The sequence below is a fragment of the Gigantopelta aegis genome, chromosome 6, assembly GCF_016097555.1.
Source record: "Gigantopelta aegis isolate Gae_Host chromosome 6, Gae_host_genome, whole genome shotgun sequence".
Classification (NCBI taxonomy): Eukaryota; Metazoa; Mollusca; class Gastropoda; order Neomphalida; family Peltospiridae; genus Gigantopelta; species Gigantopelta aegis.
In genome coordinates this window covers 818,873-844,680 of record NC_054704.1, presented here as the reverse complement: position 1 = coordinate 844,680, position 25,808 = coordinate 818,873, and the positions used below count along the sequence as shown (strand labels likewise).

Here is a 25,808-nt window from a genome sequence, read left to right as displayed (position 1 = left end):
AGTTTGAAACATAAACTATGATAAAGCAAAGCAGTTAGGGACGTTGACCTGCTCCCCTTCTTAACAGCAACTTACTTTTTCTGGCTTTTTTCTAGTCCTCACTAACTCATCTCTTGTTGGGATTGTCCCTCCATCGCATCCCATTTCGACAACACTTAAACTTATTTGTTTTTTCAAGTAAAAAAAAAAACCAAACCACAGAATTTTACCGGAAGTTAGTCGTTCTTAATAGACTGTATTTTTATATTGAATATTGATGAGTAACAGTCAAGTTATGCGGTATCAGGTCGTTTCGTAACCATACCGTTTCGTACCATACCGGTTCGTACCCAAAAGCATACCAGTTCGTACCCAAAAGCATACCAGTTCGTAACCAGAGGAACATCGGCATACCAGTTCGTATCCACATTTGTACATGTTACTTAATGAAAAACAAAACAACAAAAATCCAAGCCAACTGCATTTTAATAATTACAAACATAGTAATATTAACATAATTATATAATTATATATAGAGATATTGAAACCCAGTACATTCATACAATTGTATTTATGGTAAAGGTAAATGTGAAATTAATAAAAACTTATATGTTGGTATATTTCTCAAAACTTTCAAAATGTGACTTATTCCCTATTTAGCACCGAGTCCTTCAATTATTGACAGGTGAAAGTAGCATTATGAACTTTTAACTTTGCATATGACATGAAATTTGCATACCGTTATTACACGGGTTAATACAATCAAATATTAAATGGGTTTATGACAAAAGAATTGCTCTTTGGCTACGAAAAGGTATGCTTTTTGGTTACGAAACGGCATGCTTCAGTGATGCCAAATCAAATCAAATCATTTATTTATATATGAATCATATAAACATGGCATGGTATACATTGGACAACATACATAATTAGAATATAAAATGGTAAGATCAGACACATAGTAATAATAATGATGACAATGAGTATATACGTGTAATAGTTATACGACATGTACACGTAAATGTGTGCAGTGTCACTGAGTGAGTATACGTGTATATTCAAGTTGTAGTAGAGGGTCTGGTAAGTTCATTTTGCCTATGGTTGAACATTTCATAACAGAATTGTCCAACAGTTGGAGTTACTTGTTCTGGGCCGTCAAGAAGGAAAACACATTTTTCCAGTTCAGACAGAAATGTGAACTCAGAACATATTTGACCGACTTTATAGTATAGTATTTTTCTTAAATGCATATTTATTGGACACCGAGTCAAAAAATGAATCTCATCTTCTGGTTCTTTTTGGCACAGCCGGCATATACGGTCATTTCTATGGATATTCCTATAACGTCCTACCTCGATTTCCAGTCTGTGAGCACATAAACGTAGTTTTGTGAGAGCTTGTCTAAAATTGGTATTTTTTTTTTATATATTTCAAGTAATTTGCCATTTCATATTTGTTTTTAATATGTTTAAATATTTGCAGCTTTTCAGAGTTCTGTAGCTTGATTTTAAAGTGTTCGTAATATCTGTCATCAAGGATTTTGTTAGCGTAGCTAGAGTTTGATTTTGGGTGAATTTTAGCGTTAGTTAATAGACTTATGTCAATGTTGTTATTATCAAGCATATCTTGTAAACAGGCATGCCAGCCTATGTTGTGTTGTGTTTGTAGCTCTTTGCTACAGGATACTGCATCATATAATATAGATCTTGATTCTTCTACATTTTCTAGGTACATAAAATATTTACAAATATTTGTATGTATGCTATTTATAAGTGGGTAGCGCCCCAGTTCACTCCTGCAGGCAATGTTAACACTGTTTCGTGGGACTTGAAGATTAATTTTACAGAATTTTATATGTAATTTTTCGAAGGGTTCAGACTCTAATATGTCAAAGAATTTGTATTGGTTGTGTTTCTTTAGTTTGCCATGCAGTTCCGTGCCCCATACTTCCGAGTTATAGAGTAGAATAGGTTTAATTAGTGTATCAAACAGTTGATTATATATATGTGGGGGTGGATTGACACCCGAGAAAGCTTGGTGTAATCTGAACAGTGCTTTTGATCCCTTATTACCGAGTACAGTTTTAGTTTCAGTAAAGTTTCCAGCGGAGTTTATAGTGCAACCCAGATACGTGTATGCATTTGTTTGAGAAATTGTATTGTTATCTAGGTAGAGTTTAGTAGTTGTGGGGCTTTTCCCTTTTTGTATGATCATAAAATTTGATCATACAAATTTGATCATACAAATAAGCACAACACATAATTGCTCATTTAATGCTTATAAAAGATACTGAGTGATTATTACAACACATTTTTTGCTAAATGTTACAATATGTTTGTAATATAAAATTATAATTGTGTATTTAAAAAATATATTAATGTTAGGTGTAATGTATGACATTAGGAACTGGTATGCTAGTGGTTACGAAACGGTATGGTACGAACGGGTTTGGGTACGAAACGACTAGTAACCAAGTTATGCTACTTCCTCCCTGAAAATCTTAACACGTTTTTTTTATTATTAATTCTCTCTCGATATCTACACTGACCACAGGTTGGTATAAACAACATTTATTAATAAAAAATAATTAAACAAAAACGGTCCCCTCTACTTTAAAGTATTGGGCCAGGATTATGGGTTAGATTGAGAGTTGGGGTGTGAAAAACAATCCGTGTCGTTTCGCCCTGAAACCATTTCGAACCCTACGTAACGTACATTGTTTCGCCCTTAGTCCCGTTCACTCGGGGTTGGTTCGTCCTAAATCTTATTCGTACTGAGTTGACCCCCCCCCCCCCCCCCCCTTATTTGTAGACTTGTAAAGCTTTTGAAAATAAGTACAGATGACAGAAAGGGCCATTCCATGGTAATGTTTTAAGCCAAGGCGTATCATTTGACTTAAAAAGTAAACAGTCAAATTAGCCAGGACGTGACGAAAATGGACATAACCTTTTTAACACTGCATTCGATTCCAAAACTCTGCTCTCCTGGTAGAATGTTTGCTTGTTGAAATACACTGTTTAACATAATATCCAGTCTATTTCTGAATGTCATATAACAATTTACTAAACAATTATTCTTTATGATGTAATATTTACTTTTTAAAATTTCAGTATGAGCCAGGACATGACTTTTTGTCCAGTTCACTTCAACTACTAATAAATGACATGTAGGCCTATACAACCAAATACTACTAATGAAACACTGCTTGTTTATGAAACCAATTACATTTATTTGTTTTAATTAAATTAAGTGTTTTTATCATTAAAATTTAATAAATGCATAAAAATCCTAATTTATTGAATTGTCAAATGTTGTGAAAAAAAATAAACAAATTGTTCCCATACAATATTCATATAAATATATTTAGTTAAATAGTTTATTATATTATTGCGTCATTTATGCTGTTTTACAAGTCAGGTTGATCAAAGAGAAGCGCCGTGTCGAAAATTACTGCTTTTGTTTACACTGTACATATAGGAGATGGTCAGGAGCTGACGTCACTTCGCCCCAAGCTATCCCACCGGACGTCACAAAAACGAAACAAAATGGCTGCCCCCAGTTAGCAGGAATAATCATGTTTTTTTATTAACTCTAAAATTACGCGTTTTTAATTTGCTAAAGTGTCAGTATGTGTTGGTGGTCCGGGTATGCATCTTTCCAACACATAAGGCTCTTGTTGGAGCTGACCCTACCTTTAAAAACCAAAAAAGCAAAAAAAAAAAAAAAAAAAAGGAAAGAAAGAAAGAAAGAAAGAAAACAAGAAGGAAAAGCTTGGTTACCATATATCATTGTGTGTTGGTTGGTCAACTTTCAGTTCTTGGCTTTTTGAAAAAAAATGGCGAGTGCAAAATTGCACACCTCAAAATGCTTAAGCAAGTGAAAACTTAGCATTATTAATTTATGAAGTAATTGGTACATGTAAATGTAGAGACATATGTTGCAAAAATTAACCATTTGATTTTTTAATTTCAGTATGTACTATTCAGATAATTTGATGCACACAATTATAGATACCTTTTCAGTGTTATATGGTTTGATGAATGTGTAGGAATCGGCTTGTCTTGAATTTCATTATTATGTACAACAAGAGCATTAGGATAGTTGGGATGGGGAAAACCCACTGGTTCTGAGGAGGTGGTTTAATTAGAACTATGACCCAAGCATCGCACGTGTGCACTACTGACAGAATTAGATCCCTCATATTATTATTATTATGTTTTAAATAACTTGTTAAACATAGGCCTACAATTAGTTCAAACGACAGTGTTGGTTGGGGTATTGACATTCATGTGGCATTTGTAATTCAACAATTACCCAACCAGTCTCCCTCCCTCAACATTTTGTAGCATGTCATTTGACCTACCACTACCAGTTACAAACAACTCTGACATCTATGTCAAATCAGCATTACCTTATTGATCTAGAACGGTCTCAATGTTGTTGAAAAAAAATATACAAACTCTGACAAAATCTGTCATTACAAAGGATTTTATTCCAAATGTGGGATGCAATAATAAAGATAATCTAAAACCCCCATAATTTTAGACACCATCATAAATGCGAAGCAAGTTATCAAGTAGACCAGCATACTGATTGGCTCTAGTTATAAAAATTGTCCCCTAATATCACACTGGTATTGCATAAATATCAATACCGGTACTTTGCTTCAAACTTGGAAAAAATAAACATGCTTTATGGTGTCAGACATACACTATAACAGCACCACAGTAGAATGGCAATTGTTACATATTCAGTAATTGTTTTTAAATTTTTTAATCAACCATATAAAATTAACATTGCATTTCAGTTAGTAACAATTTACAACCAGTTAGAAGTAGAGATTAAAAAAATGTTATATTTTGGTGTTGGACGTACACACGAGTAACATATGTAAATATTATGGATAAAAGTTGGCTTGAAAGATAAATATTTCTGTTATATATTATGTCAATTAACAAAGGACATGTCTTTGATTCTTCTTGTTTAAAGATTTTTATTTCTCCTCACTTATTTAGAGAGGGAGAAGTTGTTAGAAGAAGGGAGACGATGTTTTTCATTTTTAAAAAAATTAATGCAATACAAATAATTTCGCCATCTTTATTTGTGTGTTGCATTTACTTGTTATGAGAAAGTATGTAGAACTAGTCACCAACAAATAATGTGTAATCAATGAAAATGTAATACACATTAGAAATGAACAGAATTAATACCCAAACAAAAAGGCACTTTAGAAAATATTTTTTCTTCCAGTCGAATGATCGAGCCAAAGGCGTATATTTTGATGAACAGGTCAATCTGCAAATATCTTGCTCACAGACTATAAGTGTATTTTAATAACAATTACGACATTGTTATATTTCTTATAGGGACGCCCTAATGTGGGTTAATATTACTCTGTTGTTTTTGTGTGGCGCCCTCGTGTGAAACAGACAAATCCCTCCTCCTGTTGGCCAATAGTGATTTCCATTGTCATGCAGAGTAAAGATTGTATGAATGTTGTTGTTGTTGTTGTTGTTTGGTTTTTTAGTGATTTTTTAAAGTTATTTAGTATCCTAACAAAATTGTATTAGACCTAATAAAGCACAGTCATAACAGTTGTTCTCTAAGAAAGGTTACAATCAAAACAAAATGACCCACTGGTATTTACCTAGTATAATACTTATTAATAACAAACAAACAACCAGCATTAATAAAATGGCACTAATAAGTAACTCTTTAAGTGAAACCAAAAATCAAAGCTTATAGCCGGGCATTTACAATGTAGCTATGGGTCACGAAAATGTTGTGATCAAGAGACAGTATTAACATTACTATTGCAAAATGAGTGGCTTATGAATAAGTTTTCATTGAGCATATTAAACTTTTTTTAAGAATTAGATACAACATTATACAAATAAACAATAGAATTACTAGATGTTATACGCTTCAACAGTCAGTAGTGCAGTTTACTTTTAGTGTCGGTCACAGATGTGGTCCGGTCTAGATGAATATGATTTCGTGATGTCAGTGTTCCTTCGAATGCTTACACACTCAACACTTAATTAGTATCTATGATAGATATTTCTAAAGTCCTTCACCATTCATTCGCAACTGTGTACAATGCCAGTGGTCACTGTTTTTACAAGGCGACACTGATGTCACTTTAAAGTTAATGTCATGGCGAAGTCAAGTTGATGAAGGCGAAGTTTTGGCTCACTTGGCCCGCTGGCGTGAGGCCTGTGTATCCTGGAGTAATCAATAGTTGTGCACATTAGGACAAACAATAAAGTAAAAACGTATAACAGAAAAGCAATACAAATATTTACTAACTAGTGGGTCTTCTGCTGTATAAAACACACAAACTAGTGGGTCTACTGCTCTATAAAACACACTGACTAGTGGGTCTACTGCTGTATAAAATGCACTGACTAGTGGGTCTACTGCTGTATAAAACGCACTGACTAGTGGGTCTACTGCTGTATAAAACACACTGACTAGTGGGTCTACTGCTCTATAAAACACACTGACTAGTGGGTCTACTGCTGTATAAAATGCACTGACTAGTGGGTCTACTGCTGTATAAAACACACTGACTAGTGGGTCTACTGCTGTATAAAACTCACCGACTAGTGGGCCTACTGCTGTATAAAACTCACCGACTAGTGGGTGAACTGCTGTATAAAATGCACCGACTAGTGGGTCTACTGCTGTATAAAACACACTGACTAGTGGGCCCACTGCTGTATAAAATACACTCACTAGTCAGCCTACTGCTGTATAAAACACACTGACTAGTGGGTCTACTTCTGTATAAAACGCACTGACAAGTGGGCCTACTGCTATATAAAACGCACTGACTAGTGGGTCTACTGCTGTGTAAAACGCACAGACTAGTGGGTCTACTGCTGTGTAAAATGCACAGACTAGTGGGTCTACTGCTGTATAAAACGCACAGACTAGTGGGCCTACTGCTGTATAAACGCACTGACTAGCGGGCCTACTGTTGTATAAAATGCACTGACTAGTGGGCCTACTGCTGTATAAAACACGCTAACTAGTGGGTCTACTGCTGTATAAAACACACCGACTAGTGGGTCTACTGCTGTATAAAACACACCGACTAGTGGGCCTACTGTTGTATAAAATGCACTGACTAGTGGGTCTACTGCTGTATAAAACATGCTAACTAGTGGGTCTACTGCTGTATAAAACACACTGACTAGTGGGTCTACTGCTGTATAAAACGCACCGACTAGTGGGTCTACTGCTGTATAAAACTCACCGACTAGTGGGTCTAATGCTGTATAAAACACACTGACTAGTGGGCCTACTGCTGTATAAAACACACTGACTAGTGGGCCTACTGCTGTATAAAACACACTGACTAGTGGGTCTACTGCTGTATAAAACACACTGACTAGTGGGCCTACTGCTGTATAAAACACACTGACTAGTGGGTCTACTGCTGTATAAAACACACTGACTAGTGGGCCTACTGCTGTATAAAACGCACTGACTAGTGGGTCTACTGCTGTATAAAACACACTGACTAGTGGGCCTACTGCTGTATAAAATACACTAACTAGTCAGCCTACTGCTGTATAAACGCACTGACTAGTGGGTGAACTGCTGTATAAAACACACTGACTAGTGGGCCTACTGCTGTATAAACACACTGACTAGTGGGTCTTCTGCTGTATAAACGCACCGACTAGTGGGTCTACTGCTGTATAAAACACACTGACTAGTGGGTGAACTGCTGTATAAACGCACTGACTAGTGGGTGAACTGCTGTATAAACGCACTGACTAGTGGGTCTACTGCTGTATAAAACACACTGACTAGTGGGTCTACTGCTGTATAAAACACACTGACTAGTGGGTCTACTGCTGTATAAAACCCACTGACTACTGGGTCTACTGCTGTATAAAACCCACTGACTAGTGGGTCTACTGCTGTATAAACGCACTGACTAGTGGACCTACTGTTGTATAAAACACACTGACTAGTGGGCCTACTGCTGTATAAAACACACTGACTAGTGGGTCTACTGCTGTATAAAACGCACCGACTAGTGGGCCTACTGCTGTATAAAACGCACCGACTAGTGGGTCTACTGCTGTATAAAACGCACCGACTACTGGGCCTACTGCTGTATAAAACCCACTGACTAGTGGGCCTACTGCTGTATAAAACACACTGACTAGTGGGCCTACTGTTGTATAAAACACACTGACTAGTGGGCCTACCGCTGTATAAAACACACTGACTAGTGGGCCTACTGCTGTATAAAACACAGACTAGTGGGTCTACTGCTGTATAAAACACACTGACTAGTGGGTCTACTGTATAACACATAGACTAGTGGGCCTACTGCTGTATAAAACACACAGTTATTAAAGAGAACACATTTTTACTGAATGTTGTGTGGATTAGTCCCATCTCTGCTGGAAACAAAGAGCTCAGTCTATGTAGTACTGTTGTTTTGGGTAGGTGACCATTTTATGTCATGTCATGTCATAGGGTTTTACGTGCACATTCAGAACAAGCTGTTGTAGCGCACGCCTGTCATGGGCACAAAAGCCGGCCTTGGCCGGCTCCTCCGTCCATGACAGGAAAGGTGGGGGGAGGGGAGAGGAGGGACCGCCTGCGGGTGGGGGTGGTGGTGGTGCTATGGAATTTGAATGGAGCAGTTAAATGCCAGAGAAAAGGGTGCGCAATTTTGATTGAGGGAATTTAGCGCAATTTTGAACGGTCGGTCGAAAGGTAAATGGCCGAGCTAATATAGGTTTTGATATTAGTGAATCGGAGTAGCTCGTTAATTTTAAACCTTTATGATGCTGTGGTGTCTCCTTAGGTTGCCCATAGGGCCCTTATAAAGGGCCTGACTGCTTCTGGTCGAGGCATCACCGAGTACCAAGTTATTACCAGCAGCAAGTATTGGGGGTTTGGGTGGGAGGCCGATATTCTTTTGTTCAGCTTCCCCCGGGTGCATTGCAATTGTGTACTCGGAACGGTATTCTTTTGTCCGGTTCCTTATTAGAGTATGTGCTGGACCATTAAATGGGGGCGGGTGCATTGTTATCATTAGTCAGTGCACCCTATGTACTGATGCAGTGAGCGTGTAGTCTGTGTGTGAATCCTAGTTTTGTGTTAAGGTTGTACCTATTCTAGTGAGTTCAACGGTCATTCATGACCACCCATCCCCCTCCGTCCTTGTATAGCATTGAATACAATGACGGAGGGGGAGTTAAACTAGCCTAGCTATCTAATTTGAAGGGTTAAACCCTTATAGTGTAGGTATTGGTTTAAAAGCCTAGTGCTTGGCATACTTAACTTTATTACCAATGCAATCAAACGAAACTAACAGTGGCAAGTAGCAATTGTATACATATATGCACCGATCTAAGTACTTAGTTTGAAGAATTTTGATTCCCGCCCCCTAACTATAGGATTTTAGTAGGCTTACATGGTTTGTCTTCAGGCTATCTGGATAGTTGGGTATCGGTTTTCCTGCATGTCTTTGCTTCTGGAACCCTAGTTGACTTACCTTAGTTAGCTAGGATGGAATGCATCAGTAATAAAAAATAAAAAAAACATGGTGCGGGTGCAACGACAAATTCGTGCTGTTTATTTACAGTTGACCATTTTAAACATGACCCAGCTTTATATACTGACGGAACTTTTTTATCTGTATACCAAATGTAGTAACATTTGACACATAGTTATCTCATTGTACTGTCTAAAGAAAATTGGGTCAATCGTGAGCATGTGCGATGCTTTTTACCAATTAGTCAAGAAAGCGTGCATCGAGTGCACATTATTTCAATTCAACATGATTGAAAAGCAAAACGCTGCGATTGTTACAAGTTGATAGGGGTACGGCTATTGCTCTAATTATACAGGGGCAATCGCAACATCACGTCACACAGCAATTTGGGGTACATGAGTTAATGATAGCTTGTTCATTTGTGCGTCTCAGAGCCACAGTCAGGTTGTAGGCACTCATGGTCGCCCAGGGTGTCCATGAACGGTTAGCAATCGGTTGTGGGAGTTCAACTCATGGTCGCCCAGGGTGTCCATGAACGGTTAGCAATCGGTTGTGGGAGTTCAACTCATGGTCGCCCAGTGTGTCCAGGAACGGTTAGCAATCGGTTGTGGGAGTTCAACTCATGGTCGCCCAGGGTGTCCAGGAACGGTTAGCAATCGGTTGTGGGAGTTCAACTCATGGTCGCCCAGTGTGTCCAGGAATGGTTAGCAATCGGGTTGTGCGAGTTCAACTCATGGTCGCCCAGTGTGTCCAGGAATGGTTAGCAATCGGGTTGTGGGAGTTCAACTCATGGTCGCCCAGTGTGTCCAGGAACGGTTAGCAATCGGTTGTAGGAGTTCAACTCATGGTCGCCCAGGGTGTCCAGGAACGGTTAGCAATCGGTTTTGTGGGAGTTCAACTCATGGTCGCCCAGTGTGTCCAGGAACGGTTAGCAATCGGTTGTGGGAGTTCAACTCATGGTCTCCCAGTGTGTCCAGGAACGGTTAGCAATCGGTTGTGGGAGTTCAACTCATGGTCTCCCAGTGTGTCCATGAACGGTTAGCAATCGGTTGTGGGAGTTCAACTCATGGTCGCCCAGGGTGTCCAGGAACGGTTAGCAATCGGTTGTGGGAGTTCAACTCATGGTCGCCCAGTGTGTCCAGGAACGGTTAGCAATCGGGTTGTGGGAGTTCAACTCATGGTCGCCCAGGGTGTCCAGGAACGGTTAGCAATCGGTTGTGGGAGTTCAACTCATGGTCGCCCAGTGTGTCCAGGAACGGTTAGCAATCGGTTGTAGTTCAACTCATCGCCCAGTGTGTTGTAGCAATCGGGTTGTGCGAGTTCAACTCATGGTCGCCCAGGGTGTCCAGGAACGGTTAGCAATCGGTTGTGGGAGTTCAACTCATGGTCGCCCAGTGTGTCCAGGAATGGTTAGCAATCGGGTTGTGCGAGTTCAACTCGTGGTCGCCCAGTGTGTCCAGGAATGGTTAGCAATCGGGTTGTGGGAGTTCAACTCATGGTCGCCCAGTGTGTCCAGGAACGGTTAGCAATCGGTTGTAGGAGTTCAACTCATGGTCGCCCAGGGTGTCCAGGAACGGTTAGCAATCGGTTGTGGGAGTTCAGCTCATGGTAGCCCAGTGTGTCCATGAACGGTTAGCAATTGGTTGTGGGAGTTCAACTCATGGTCGCCCAGTGTGTCCATGAACGATTAGCAATCGGTTGTGGGAGTTCAACTCATGGTCGCCCAGTGTGTCCATGAACGGTTAGCAATCGGTTGTGGGAGTTCAACTCATGGTCGCCCAGTGTGTCCATGAACGGTTAGCAATCGGTTGTGGGAGTTCAACTCAAGGCCACAATGTCCCTACATTGATCTACAACTTGCACCAAGGCGACATCAACATCAATTGCAATGGCTGCGTGCACATGCACCAAATCAGTTTTACTTGGTCCACTGGAGACGTCGTGTGTTATTCACTGACAAGTCTCAGTTTTCGCTTTTCAGGTCAGATGGACAACAACAGATTTGGGGGAGGGTGTATTATGGTTGGCAGGGGGGGGGATATCTCATGGCATGAAAACACGTCTCGTGGTCATCCAGAGCAATCTTACAACCGTAAGATATTGGGATCAAGTCATCAGGCCTCATGTCCTACCACTTATCCATGCTTGTAACCTTAGGTTGCAGCAGGATAATGTGAGGCCGCACATTGCGAGGGTTTGTCTTAACTTCCTCAACCAAAACAATGTCCCAGTTCTCGATTGGCTACCATACAGTGCAGATTTGAACCCAATCGAGCATTTGAACTGGACAGGAGGGTCAGGAAGTGCGTCAACGTCCTAAACAACGTCGCTCAGCTCACGCGGGCCCTTCTTCATGAGTGGAATAACATCCCACAAAGGACCATAAACAACATGAAACTTGATTGGGTCAATGGTAAGGAGAGTTAGAGCAGCGACTGCAGCACGTTATTGATTTGAATCAGGAAATGGTAAAGGCTACCCACATTTCAATGTTATCCATGCAGACACCGACTGTGATAACATTGAAACTTGTCAAAATGTATTCAGTAATGAAGATATAACCTAAAAATCCAAACAATGAAATAATCATCAATAAAACATTTGAAATATTTACCACAGAAAAAAAAAAAGTGTTTGTTTTTTCCATCGGTATAGAATGTCTTGGATGCCTAAAAGGTAGTACATTATATTCACAGGAGGCTCAGTCTATGTAGTATATGTGTTCTGTGTAAGTGATGTTTAAAACATAACCACTGTTTTACAGATTTTCCGAGATGCCTGGTAGGCAGGTCAGTATAGTGCCAAAATACCCATACCCATACATCCAAAAAATTGTAACAAAACGTTTTATTATTATTTTTTGTACTTTCAGACATACTGAACAACATATTAAAAGTTGGACATAAATGGAGCGCAGGCAAGCAAAAAATTGTAATATTAAAAGAAATAGCCGCCACTGCCTTATTTTGCTATATTTCACTGTTTCCAGTGTGTTACCTTGAGGTTTTAAATGTAACATTATGTATTCTGTACTTAAGTACAGATCTTAATGATCTTAACGCTAAGATCGCTTCATGGAACGAGGCCCTGCATCAGTTAGCGTACTTGCCATGTGTACTTGACCTCATTTTCAACAGTTAAGCCTCGCACATGGCCAGGTGTCCTTTGCTGGACCAGGAATTCCTCATTAAAATTAATAAAAAAAACATTAATTTAGGTGGTATATTGACCCACCTATGGTGAGAAGTGTAGTCTGGTCACAGGAGGCTCAGTCTATGTAGTATATGTGTTCTGTGTAAGTGATGTTTAAAACATTACCACTGTTTTACAGAATGTCTGAGATGCCGGGTGAGAAGTGTATTCTGGTCACAGGAGGCTCGGGCTATGTCGGCAGTCACTCCGTTGTGGAACTAATAAACGCAGGTTTCTCCATTGTGGTTGTTGACAATCTGGTCAATGCCAGCATGGGTAAGATTAATATATGAGGTAACCTGTCAGTGTATGGTACTGGGACACTGTATGGTACGTGATAAACTGTCACAATGTATGGTACGGGGTAAACTGGGACACTGTATGGTACAGGGTAAACTGGGACACTGTATGGTACGGGGTAAACTGGGACATCGTATAGTACAGGGTAAACTGGGACATTGTATGGTACGCATAAACTGGGACATTGTATGGGACAATAAATTGGGACACTGTATGGGATGGGGTAAACTGGGACACTATGGGATGGTGTAAACTGGGACACTGTATGGTACGGGGTAAACTGGGACATGGTATAGTACAGGGTAAACTGGGAGACTGTACGGTACGCATAAACTGGGACATTGTATAGGACAGAATAAACTGGGACACTGTATGGGATGGGGTAAACTGTGACACTATGGTACAGGGTAAACTGGGACACTGTATGGTACAGGGTAAACTGGGACACTGTATGGTACATGGTAAACTGGGACACTATATGGTACGGGGTAAACTGGGACACTGTATGGTACGGGGTAAACTGGGACACTATGGTACGGGATAAACTGGGACACTGTATGGTATGGGGTAACCTGTCACAATGTATGGTACGGGTTAAACTGGGACACTATGGTATGGGGTAAACTGGGACAATGTATGGTATGGGGTAACCTAACACAGTGTATGGTACAGGGTAAACTGGGACACTGTATGGTACGCATAAACTGGGACATTGTATGGGACAGAATAAAGTGGGACACTGTATGGGATGGGGTAAACTGGGACACTGTATGGGATGGGGTAAACTGGGACAATGTATGGTACGGGGTAAACTAGGACATGGTATAGTACAGGGTAAACTGGGAGACTGTACGGTACGCATAAACTGGGACATTGTACGGTATGCATAAACTGGGACATTGTATCGGACAGAATAAACTGGGACACTGTATGGAATGGGGTAAACTGGGACACTGTATGGTACCGGGTAAACTGGGACACTGTATGGTATGGGATAAACTGGGACACTGTATGGTACGGGGTAAACTGAGACACTATGGTAAGAGGTAAATTGGGACACTGTATGGTATGGGGTAAACTGAGACACTATGGTACGGGATAAACTGAGACACTATGGTAAGGGGTAAATTGGGACACTGTATGGTATGGGGTAAACTGGGACACTGTATGGTACGGGATAAACTGGGACACTGTATGGTACGGGGTAAACTGAGACACTATGGTAAGGGGTAAATTGGGACATGGTATAGTACAGGGTAAACTGGGACATTGTATGGTATGTATAAACTGGGACATTGTATGTATGGGACAGAATAAACTGGGACACTGTATGGGATGGGGTAAACTGGGACACTGTATGGGATGGGGTAAACTGGGACACTGTATGGTATGGGGTAAAATGGGACACTGGTATGGCGAAAACTGGGACACTGTATGGTACGGGCTAAACTGGGACACTGGTACGGGGTAAATTGGGACATGGTATAGTACAGGGTAAACTGGGACACTGTATGGTACGCATAAACTGGGACATTGTATGGGACAGAATAAACTGGGACACTATGGGATGGGGTAAACTGGGACACTGTATGGGATGGGGTAAACTGGGACATGGTATAGTACAGGGTAAACTGGGAGACTGTACGGTACACATAAATTGGGACATTGTATCGAACAGAATAAACTGGGACACTGTATGGGATGGGGTAAACTGGGACACTATGGTATGGGGAAAACTGGGACACTGGTACGGGGTAAACTGGGACACTATGGTACAGGGTAAACTGGGACACTATGGTACAGGGTAAACTGGGACACTATTGTACGGAGTAAACTGAGACACTATGGTACAGGGTAAACTGGGACACTATGGTACGGGGTAAACTGGGACACTGTATGGTACGGGGTAAACTGGGACACTGTATGGTACGGGGTAAACTGGGACACTGTATGGTATGGGGTAAACTGGGACACTGGTACGGGGTAAACTGGGACATGGTATAGTACAGGGTAAACTGGGAGACTGTACGGTACGCATAAACTGGGACATTGTATCGGACAGAATAAACTGGGACACTGTATGGGATGGGGTAAACTGTGACACTGTATGGTACAGGGTAAACTGGGACACTGTATGGTACATGGTAAACTGGGACACTGTATGGTACCGGGTAAACTGGGACACTGTATGGTACGGGGTAAACTGGGACTGTATGGTATGGGGAAAACTGGGACACTATGGTACATGGTAAACTGGGACACTGTATGGTACGGGGTAAACTGGGACACTATCGTACGGAGTAAACTGGGACACTGTATGGTACAGGGTAAACTGGGACACTATGGTACGGGATAAACTGGGACACTGTATGGTATGGGGTAACCTGTCACAATGTATGGTACGGGGTAAACTGGGACACTATAGTACGGGGTAAACTGGGACACTGTATGGTACAGGGTAAACTGGGACACTATGGTACGGGATAAACTGGGACACTGTATGGTATGGGGTAACCTGTCACAATGTATGGTACGGGGTAAACTGGGACACTATAGTACGGGGTAAACTGGGACACTGTATGGTATGGGGTAACCTGTCACAATGTATGGTACGGGGTAAACTGGGACATGGTATAGTACAGGGTAAACTGGGAGACTGTACGGTACGCATAAACTGGGACATTGTATCGGACAGAATAAACTGGGACACTGTATGGGATGGGGTAAACTGTGACACTGTATGGTACAGGGTAAACTGGGACACTGTATGGTACATGGTAAACTGGGACACTGTATGGTACGGGGTAAACTGGGACACTGTATGGTACGGGGTAAACTGGGACACTGTATGGTATGGGGAAAACTGGGACATTATGGTACATGGTAAACTGGGACACTGTATGGTATGGGGTAAACTGGGACACTGTATGGTACGGAGTAAACTGGGACACTATATGGTATGGGGTAACCTGTCACAATGTATGGTACGGGGTAAACTGGGACACTGTATGGGATGGGGTAAACTGTGACACTATGGTACAGGGTAAACTGGGACACTGTATGGTACAGGGTAAACTGGGACACTATGGTATGGGGAAAACTGGGACACTGTATGGTACGGGGTAAACTGGGACACTGTATGGTACGGGGTAAACTGGGACACTGGTACGGGATAAACTGGGACACTGTATGGTATGGAGTAACCTGTCACAATGTATGGTACGGGTTAAACTGGGAAACTATGGTATGGGGTAAACTGGGACAATGTATGGTATGGGGTAACCTATCACAGTGTATGGTACAGGGTAAACTGGGACACTGTATGGTACGCATAAACTGGGACATTGTATGGGACAGAATAAACTGGGACACTGTATGGGATGGGGTAAACTGGGACACTGTATGGGATGGGGTAAACTGGGACAATGTATGGTACGGGGTAAACTAGGACATGGTATAGTACAGGGTAAACTGGGAGACTGTACGGTACGCATAAACTGGGACATTGTACGGTATGCATAAACTGGGACATTGTATCGGACAGAATAAACTGGGACACTGTATGGAATGGGGTAAACTGGGACACTGTATGGTACCGGGTAAACTGGGACACTGTATGGTACGGGGTAACCTGTCACAATGTATGGTACGGGGTAAACTGGGACACTATAGTACGGGGTAAACTGGGACACTGTATGGTATGGGGTAACCTGTCACAATGTATGGTACGGGGTAAACTGGGACACTGTATGGTATGGGGTAAACTGGGACACTGGTACGGGGTAAACTGGGACATGGTATAGTACAGGGTAAACTGGGAGACTGTACGGTACGCATAAACTGGGACATTGTATCGGACAGAATAAACTGGGACACTGTATGGGATGGGGTAAACTGTGACACTGTATGGTACAGGGTAAACTGGGACACTGTATGGTACATGGTAAACTGGGACACTGTATGGTACGGGGTAAACTGGGACACTGTATGGTACGGGGTAAACTGGGACACTGTATGGTATGGGGAAAACTGGGACATTATGGTACATGGTAAACTGGGACACTGTATGGTATGGGGTAAACTGGGACACTGTATGGTACGGAGTAAACTGGGACACTGTATGGTATGGGGTAACCTGTCACAATGTATGGTACGGGGTAAACTGGGACACTGTATGGGATGGGGTAAACTGTGACACTATGGTACAGGGTAAACTGGGACATTGTATGGTATGGGGAAAACTGGGACACTGGTACTGGGTAAACTGGGACACTATGGTACAGGGTAAACTTGGACACTATGGTACAGGGTGAACTGGGACACTATTGTACGGGGTAAACTGAGACTATGGTACAGGGTAAACTGGGACACTATGGTACAGGGTAAACTGGGACACTGTATTGTATGGGGAAAACTGGCACACTATGATATGCATAAACTGGGACGTTGTATAATACAGGTAAAGTGGGATATTGTATGGGACAGTACAGGGTAAACTGGGACAGTGTATGGTATGGAGTAAACTGGGATACTGTGTGGTATGGAGTAAACTGGGAGACTGTGTGGTATGGAGTAAACTGGGAGACTGTGTGGTATGGAGTAAACTGGGAGACTATGGTATGGAGTAAACTGGGATACTGTGGTATGGAGTAAACTGGGATACTGTATGGTATAGAGTAAACTGAGAGACTGGTATGGAGTAAACTGGGACACTGTATGGTATGGAATAAACTGGGATACTGTGGTATGGAGTAAACTGGGAGACTGGTATGGAGTAAACTGGGAGACTGTGTGGTATGGAGAAAACTGGGAGACTATGGCATGGAGTAAACTGGGAGACTGTTGTATGGAGTAAACTGGGATACTGTGGTATGGAGTAAACTGGGATACTGTATGGTATAGAGTAAACTGAGAGACTGGTATGGAGTAAACTGGGACACTGTATGGTATGGAATAAACTGGGATACTGTGGTATGGAGTAAACTGGGAGACTGGTATGGAGTAAACTGGGAGACTGTGTGGTATGGGTAAACTGGGAGACTGTTGTATGGAGTAAACTCGGAGACTGTGGTATGGAGTAAACTGGGAGACTGTGTAGTATGGAGTAAACTGGGAGACTGTGGTATGGAGTAAACTGGGAGACTGTGGTATGGGGTAAACTGGGAGACTGTTGTATGGAGTAAACTGGGAGACTGTGGTATGGAGTAAACTGGGAGACTGTAGTATGGAGTAAACTGGGAGACTGGTATGGAGTAAACTGGGAGACTGTGTGGTATGGGGTACACTGGGAGACTGTTGTATGGAGTAAACTGGGACACTGTATGGTATGGAATAAACTGGGATACTGTGGTATGGAGTAAACTGGGAGACTGGTATGGAGTAAACTGGGAGACTGTGTGGTATGGAGAAAACTGGGAGACTATGGTATGGAGTAAACTGGGAGACTGTGTGATATGGGGTAAACTGGGAGACTGTTGTATGGAGTAAACTGGGAGACTGTGTTGTATGGAGTAAACTGGGAGACTGTGGTATGGAGTAAACTGGGAGACTGTGTAGTATGGAGTAAACTAGGAGACTGGTATGGAGTAAACTGGGAGACTGGTATGGGGTAAACTGGGAGACTTGTATGGAGTAAACTGGGAGACTGTGTGGTATGGGGTAAACTGGGAGACTGGTATGGAGTAAACTGGGAGACTGTGTAGTATGGAGTAAACTGGGAGACTGTGGTATGGAGTAAACTGGGAGACTGTGTGGTATGGGGTACACTGGGAGACTTGTATGGAGTAAACTGGGAGACTGGTATGGGGTAAACTGGGAGACTGGTATGGAGTAAACTGGGAGACTATGGTATGGAGTAAACTGGGAGACTGTGTGGTATAGAGTAAACTGGGAGACTGTGGTATGGAGTAAACTGGGAGACTGGTATGGAGTAAGCTGGGAGACTGTGGTATGGAGTACACTGGGAGACTGGTATGGAGTACACTGGGAGACTGTGTGGTATGGAGTAAGCTGGGAGACTGTATGGTATGGAGTAAGCTGGGAGACTGTGTGGTATGGAGTAAACTGGGAGACTGTGTGGTATGGAGTAAACTGGGCAACTGTGTGGTATGGAATAAACTGGGAGACTGTGTGGTATGGAGTAAACTGGGATACTGTGTGGTATGGAGTAAACAAGTTATTTTTGTAAGAGTTAATTTAGTACACATATTGTAATGTCAACTACAAGTTGACCCATATGTTGTAATGTTGACTACAAGTTGACCCATGTCTTGCTGGGTTGAATAACATTTTATTGGGGGTAAAAGTACAGTGTAAATTAAAATAAAAATTCTTTACAAATTACCATCAAACTGCATAGGTTAACTTTTTATTGTGATACAGATTTTAAGGCAATTGATGGAACATCCAAGATAATCTGAATGACACAACCATAATACATGACCAGGGCCATATATCTGCACAAAGCAGAGTCGAATGGGCATTTGGCAAAACTGGATGATTCCATGGATCTCTAGGAGAAAAGCCACTCCCGAGGAAATCATTTGCTGGGAATTTCACCCCTCTTGTATCACCACAAAGTTTATTCCATCCCTCTTGCATTGACACAAAGAGGACTGCCACTCCCAAACTAGTTTACTAAAGCATGCACATTTCTACATTTAGTCTGTTTCCACTGCATTACCTTTTACCCTGTATTGTAAATGAGATTTAATGTTTAATTTAATGGTACTTTGTAAAGAAACATTTATTTATACTGATTTTTTTTTTTTTTTTTTTTTTTTTTTTTTTTTTTTTTTTGAGTTGGTATGGGTTTAAAGGGACACACCCTAGTTACGTTTATTTGTTAACCATTACGGCGTTGTTTTTCGCTATTAAACCCCATTTTTCACAAATAAAATTGCACTTTACTTACATTTTATTATTTAGAATACACATTTCCATTCACCTGAAGTGCTTTTTGGTAATCCTGATGTTTGTAAAACCACGAAATGCATTTTTTGCATTTTTTCACAAAACGTGTTGTCGAGAAAAAACCATTAAGCAAGCGAGGTCCAATCTATTTTTAATGTCACAGACGTTGGTATATCACGTGACTGTTATCATTTTGGTTCGGTTTGTTTTCTCGTGCACGGTTCGTGCAATCAACATCCGATTTGTTGTTGTTCATTTGTGAGATTTTTCTTCACAGTTCGTGAACATTTTCAGTAACAATAAAGTTCAGACAAGTAAGTGTCTCAATACAAAACGTTACAAACCCTTAAAACCAATAATTTTGCTAAGTCTTACGATATCTGGAGAGGGGATACAACCAGGACAGAACAGTTGGAACATGTCCAGGAGAGGTGAAACGAACGCACCCCAAGTCTGTGAAATTTGTCGTGACGTAGGCATTGTTGTGCTTCTACCGGTGACATCAGAATACTAACTTTCAAAATTATTTCAAGCAATTGGGACATGGGGATTCCCATGGTATTTATCGATATAAAACCTGCTTTTTCACTCCCATTTAATAAAAACGTGATCTAAGTGTGTTACAGGTTTGTAGATTAACCAAATTATAATTTATTTTCGCTGGATGGAACTAGGGTGTGCGGCTTTAAAATTTAACAACATGTTTTTATATAAATGTTTACTTTATTCATTATAAAGTTAAACGTCAATTCATTGGGTTTTTTTTAACGCAAACGGTTATTATTCAACAAAAAATACTCTAGTTTTAATTTTACCTGTGCAGTTAAATTCCAATGTGATAATTGGAGGGCTAGTTGAATTTGAGAAGGGCCAGTAAGATTTTTCTTGAACTGGCCCTGCTGGTGACCGTGGTTTTCATGTTAATTTTCAACCCTGGTCTTGTAATGTTGACTACAAGTTGACCCATGTGTTGTAATGTTGACTACAAGTTGACCCATTTGTTGTAATGTTGACTACAAGTTGACCCATGTGTTGTAATGTTGACTACAGGTTGACCCGTGTGTTGTAATGTTGACTACAAGTTGACCTGTGTGTTACAGAGAGTATCCGGCGTGCCGAGCAGATCACGGGGCAGACGATCACGTCGTATCAGATTGATATTCTCGACAAGCCGGCGCTGGCTGATGTCTTCTCCAAGGTAGGCTATATCATCTACACTAAAAGAACAGCCACAGCTTTGTCATCTACACACTTGAAAAACAGCTATGGTTGTGGCATCTACATACTCAAAAAAAAGCACACCTGTGTCATCTACACATTAAAAAATTGGCCACAGTTTTTGTCATCTACACACTCGAAAAGCAGCCACAGCTGTATCATTTATCCACTCCAAAAATAGCCACGGGTGTCATCTACACATAGGGCTGTGTCATGTAACAGTGGAACTCCCATGTGTTAGAAATATTTTACTTGCAATTTATTTTTTGATCATCATATATGTACAGTGATCAAATTACATACAGCGTTCATAGTACATGCAGTGTTCATAGTGCATGCAGTGTTCATATTATATGTACAGTGTTCATACTACATGCAGTGTACATGTTACATTTACAGTTCATATATGTAAGTGTTCATATTACCTGTACAATGTTGATATGACAGGTACAGTGTTCATGTTACATTTACAGTTCATATACGTAAGTGTTCATATTACCTGTACAGTGTTGATATGACAGGTACAGTGTTCATGTTACATTTACAGTTCATATATGTTAGTGTTCATATTACCTGTACAGTGTTGATATGACAGGTACAGTGTTCATGTGACATTAACAGTTCATATATCCCCTGCGCATGCTGTAACCTCACCGTGGTGCAGGGGTGTAACATGGCCAATACAGCACAATTCCCCTTTAGGGGCACCTTGTTGGCCGTGAGGTGCAACCTGTGAAAATGGATGATGGGATCCTGGTGGTTGAGTTGGGGCATATCTGCGGGTATGACTTCTGACAATACATCACTTTGGCCTGGAATTCATATAGACGGGTGGTCAGGGAGGCCCGACCTGATCAATCGGCTGGTCATGCCAAGCTTGAGAGCATGCAACCTTTGTTTTGTTTATAGTAATCAAGAACAAACATTGTTTTAATTACTTTTTGTATTTGTTGCTCTTGGGGTGGTGGCCAGGGTCAATCAGGTGATTAATTTTTTCTTGCCTGAGTATATCAACCATGTATCCTTGGCATGAGTGTCTGCTGGTTATCCGCAGCATCATGTCCCCTTGTTGGACTCCGTGGTGGGTGGGGCCATGGTTGATGAACCATTTGAACTCTTAATATGGCTACAAACCATTCTCAACCTGTTGATGGGACCCTTACCGAAGTTGCGGATTCTTCATCATCGGATGAAGAATCCAAGAACAATAGTTTTAATAAGAAGTCCAGAGTTACATCTTCTGAATCCTGGCCGAGGTTCTTGGTTATCAGTTCAACTGTTGATGGAGCCTTGAGCAAACTTTCACCGTGTGCTGTTCAGAAGGGGCTTGGCTGGTGAGCCCAAGACTGTTAAAAAATTAAGAAATGGGACTTTGCTTGTTGAATGCTTGACAGAAAGCCATTCTAAATGTTTATTAAAGTCAAGTATTTTAAGTAATGTGCCTATCACAGTGACAGCTCATGCCTCCCTTAATTCTTCTAAGGGAGTGATTAGATCTCGTGATTTGCAGGGAGTTCGTGATGATGAGATCCTTGAGAATTTATCATCACAAGGCATGACATTTGTAAAGAGGATAATGGTTCATAGGAATAATGAGTTGGTTCCTACAAATACCTTTATCTTATCTTTTAACAAGCCAACACTTCCTCAGTCAATCAGGGCTGGGTATCTCAGCATCCCTGTTGAACCTTACATTCCAAACCCTTTGCGCTTACCCTTTGCGCTGTTTTAAGTGCCAAAAGTTTGGTCATGGTCAGACTGCATGTAGAAACCACCTGACATGCGCGCATTGTGGTCAGCTAGACCATGACAGCAAAACATGTCAAAATGAGATCATGTGCATAAACTGTAAGGGACACCATTTTGCATATTCGCGAGAATGTGCAAAATGGAAAGCAGAAAAGAAGGTTCAGCAGGTCAAGGTTGAAAAGTCCTTGTCATTCCAGGAGGGCAGGAAATTTGTGGAAACATCCACGCCAGTTGTTGCAGCAGGGAAGTCATATGCTGCAGCAGTACGGGTTTCCATGACAAGTGTTGCAACCAGTACTGACATTACCTGGCACTGTGACGAGACTAAATATAAAAAGCTGTCAGATATTGAGAAAACTGAAAAGCAGGTAGCAAAGGCTGCTCAGAAACAAAAAGAATCCAATAAAATGACACAAGCATCTTTGGGATCAATAGATCTGCCAAGTAGGTCAACTTCTGGGGCACCAGGCACCAGTAGCCGACCTCAGTCAAGCAAAGATGCAAAGTCATCCAAAACTAAATATTCTGGACGTATGAAGAAGATTGAGATGCATGCCATCCCAGTCAGCAACTCCTTTAGTGCTTTGGTTCCTGATGATGAAGATGGGATGGATTATATGTCCATTGATCTTCCACAAGTACAGGTACCATCTTCAAAACACAAGGGAAAGTCCAAATTAACTCCCATACTAACTCCCATACTTCCTCTCAATGACTAATTCAGTCATTCAGTGGAACTGCCGTGGGCTTAGGCCCAATTTTAATGAATTAAATCTTTTAATTCAAAAACATAATCCTCTTGCAGTGTGTCTTCAGGAAACTTTCTTGAAGGACACTGATCATATTACCATGAGACGATTTAACCTCTATCATAAGTTTCATGAAACTGAAACTAGAGCATCTGGGGGTGTTTCCATTCTTGTTAATAAAAACATTCCTCGGAGTATAGTAGCATTAACTACAAATTTACAAGCTGTGGCTGTAAAGGTCACGGCTCATTAAACTATAACTCTGTGTTCAGTTTATTTACCTCCTCAAAATCTTCAAGATCTCATTAACCAGCTTCCTACTCCCTTTATTATTATGGGAGATTTTAATGGTCACCACACTTTGCGGGGATGCGAGGATGTAAATATTAGAGGTAAACAATTGGAAGACTTAATTCTCAAAAATGACTTGCTTTTAATTAATGATAAAAGTCATACATATTTTCATTCTGCAAACGGTTCTTTCACTTCTATAGATTTAACCCTTCGTAGTCCTACACTTTTTCTTGATTTCTCCTGGAAAGTTGGTTCAGACCCTTGTGGTAGTGACCACTTTCCCATTATTTTGGAGAATGATGGACCACCATCACTTGAAAGGGTTCAATGGTGGAAGTTGGCGAAGGCTAATTGGGGTCAGTTTCAGCATCTGTGCAGCAGCCAATTGGGGTCAGTTTCAGCATCTGTGCAGCACTCGTCTGCAACAATTTGCCATTACTGATGCTGATGATCCCATGTCTTTGTTCACTTCCATCTTGAAGGACATTGCAGATGAAACTATTCCTAAGACTTCGGCAGTGCCAAAGTGTTTCAATAAACCATGGTTTAATGATACATGTAAGGATGCATTCAAAGAGCGAAACGGGTTGCTTGAGCGGTTCAAACGTGAACCTACAGCAGACAACCTGGATGCATTTCGTATTGCTAGGGCTACGGGTCAGAAGAGAGATTAGACAGAGTAAGAAATCATCTTGGAGAACTTTTGTCTCCAAGTTGAATTCACAAACATCAGTAAGATCTGTCTGGAATAGGATCCGTAAAATCAAAGGTAAAGAATCCAGTAATACAGTTCATCGTGACATTGCCAATGCATTGACAGACAATTTTTCTCATAACTCATCTTCTGCTTTCAGTACAGATGCTTTTACATCTGTCAGAACCAAAGCTGAAAAGCAGTCCATTAATTTCTCATCTGAAAATGCTGAAGTTTACAACAGGCGTTTCTCTGTGGAGGAATTGCAGGATGCTGTTCGTAGAGCCCATGATACTTCAGTAGGACCAGATGAAATTCATTATCAGTTATTAAAGCATTTGATGGTTCTTTTGAATATTTTTAATAGCATCTGGATTTTTTGAGACTTTCCTTCTGATTGGAGGAAAGCTATTATCATTCCTATTGCCAAGCCTGGTAAGGATCCAACCAATCCTACTAGTTATCGCCCTATCGCTTTGACAAGCTGCATTTGTAAAACCATGGAACGAATGATCAATCGTAGACTTGTCTGGTATCTTGAATCCCACAAATTGCTTACTAACGTGCAATGTGGGTTCAGATCTAGACGTAGCACGGTTGATCATCTTGTTCAATTTGAAACGTTTTGTAGGGAAGCTTTCATCCACAATCAGCACTTGTTTTCAGTGTTTTTTGATTTAGAGAAAGCTTACGATACCATGTGGAAGTATGGGATTTTAAACGACCTCCATGGCATGGGCCTTAGAGCTCGCCTTCCTGTTTTTATATCTCAATTTTTAAGAGATAGATCTTTTAAAGTCCCGAGTGGGGTCGACTTTGTCCGACATTCACCCACAGGAGATGGGTGTACCTCAAGGTAGTATCCTGTCTGTAACTCTATTTTCTGTGAAAATTAACAACATCACCCAGTGTTTAACACCTGGTGTCGATTGCTCGTTATATGTCGATGATTTTCAGATTTGCTATAGATCGTCCAATATGAGTATCACTGAACATAAGTTGCAGCTTTGTTTGAATAAATGTCATCAATGGGCAACTGACAATGGCTTTAGATTCTCAAAGGCAAAAACGGTTTGTATGCATATCTGCCAGAAAAGAGGTGTGACGGTACATGCTCTTAATTTCTTTTCGCCTGTGGCGATATTAATTGTGTTAGAAGGCCGTGTGCAGTTCCAAATGCACTTAGCCCAGA

The 25,808-nt window shown here is 41.1% G+C and overlaps 2 protein-coding genes across 6 annotated transcripts in view; one reads left to right on the top strand and one right to left on the bottom strand.

The window, feature by feature from the left end:
• LOC121374233 (replication termination factor 2-like) overlaps nucleotides 1-217 on the bottom strand; it is a 55,032-nt gene extending 54,815 nt beyond the window's left edge. For 3 of the 5 annotated variants that reach the window (XR_005958211.1, XM_041501237.1, XM_041501238.1), the window contains exon 1: nucleotides 76-217. Coding sequence is in view for 2 of the 5 variants with exons in the window: in XM_041501237.1 (XP_041357171.1) it covers nucleotides 76-144 (69 nt within the window). In the remaining 3 variants the exon portion in view is untranslated. Of the gene's footprint in view, nucleotides 1-71 lie in introns of all 5 variants that reach the window. The other 2 variants (XM_041501239.1, XM_041501240.1) reach the window with 1 other exon arrangement.
• Nucleotides 218-2,458: 2,241 nt separating this feature from the next.
• Nucleotides 2,459-25,808, top strand: part of LOC121376388 (UDP-glucose 4-epimerase-like) — a 49,658-nt gene continuing 26,308 nt past the window's right edge. Inside the window, exons 1-3 of the mRNA XM_041504239.1 lie at nucleotides 2,459-2,532; nucleotides 12,840-12,976; nucleotides 21,013-21,110. Coding sequence (XP_041360173.1) covers nucleotides 12,841-12,976; nucleotides 21,013-21,110 — 234 coding nt within the window. The 5' untranslated portion in view covers nucleotides 2,459-2,532; nucleotide 12,840. The remainder of the gene's footprint in view (nucleotides 2,533-12,839; nucleotides 12,977-21,012; nucleotides 21,111-25,808) is intronic.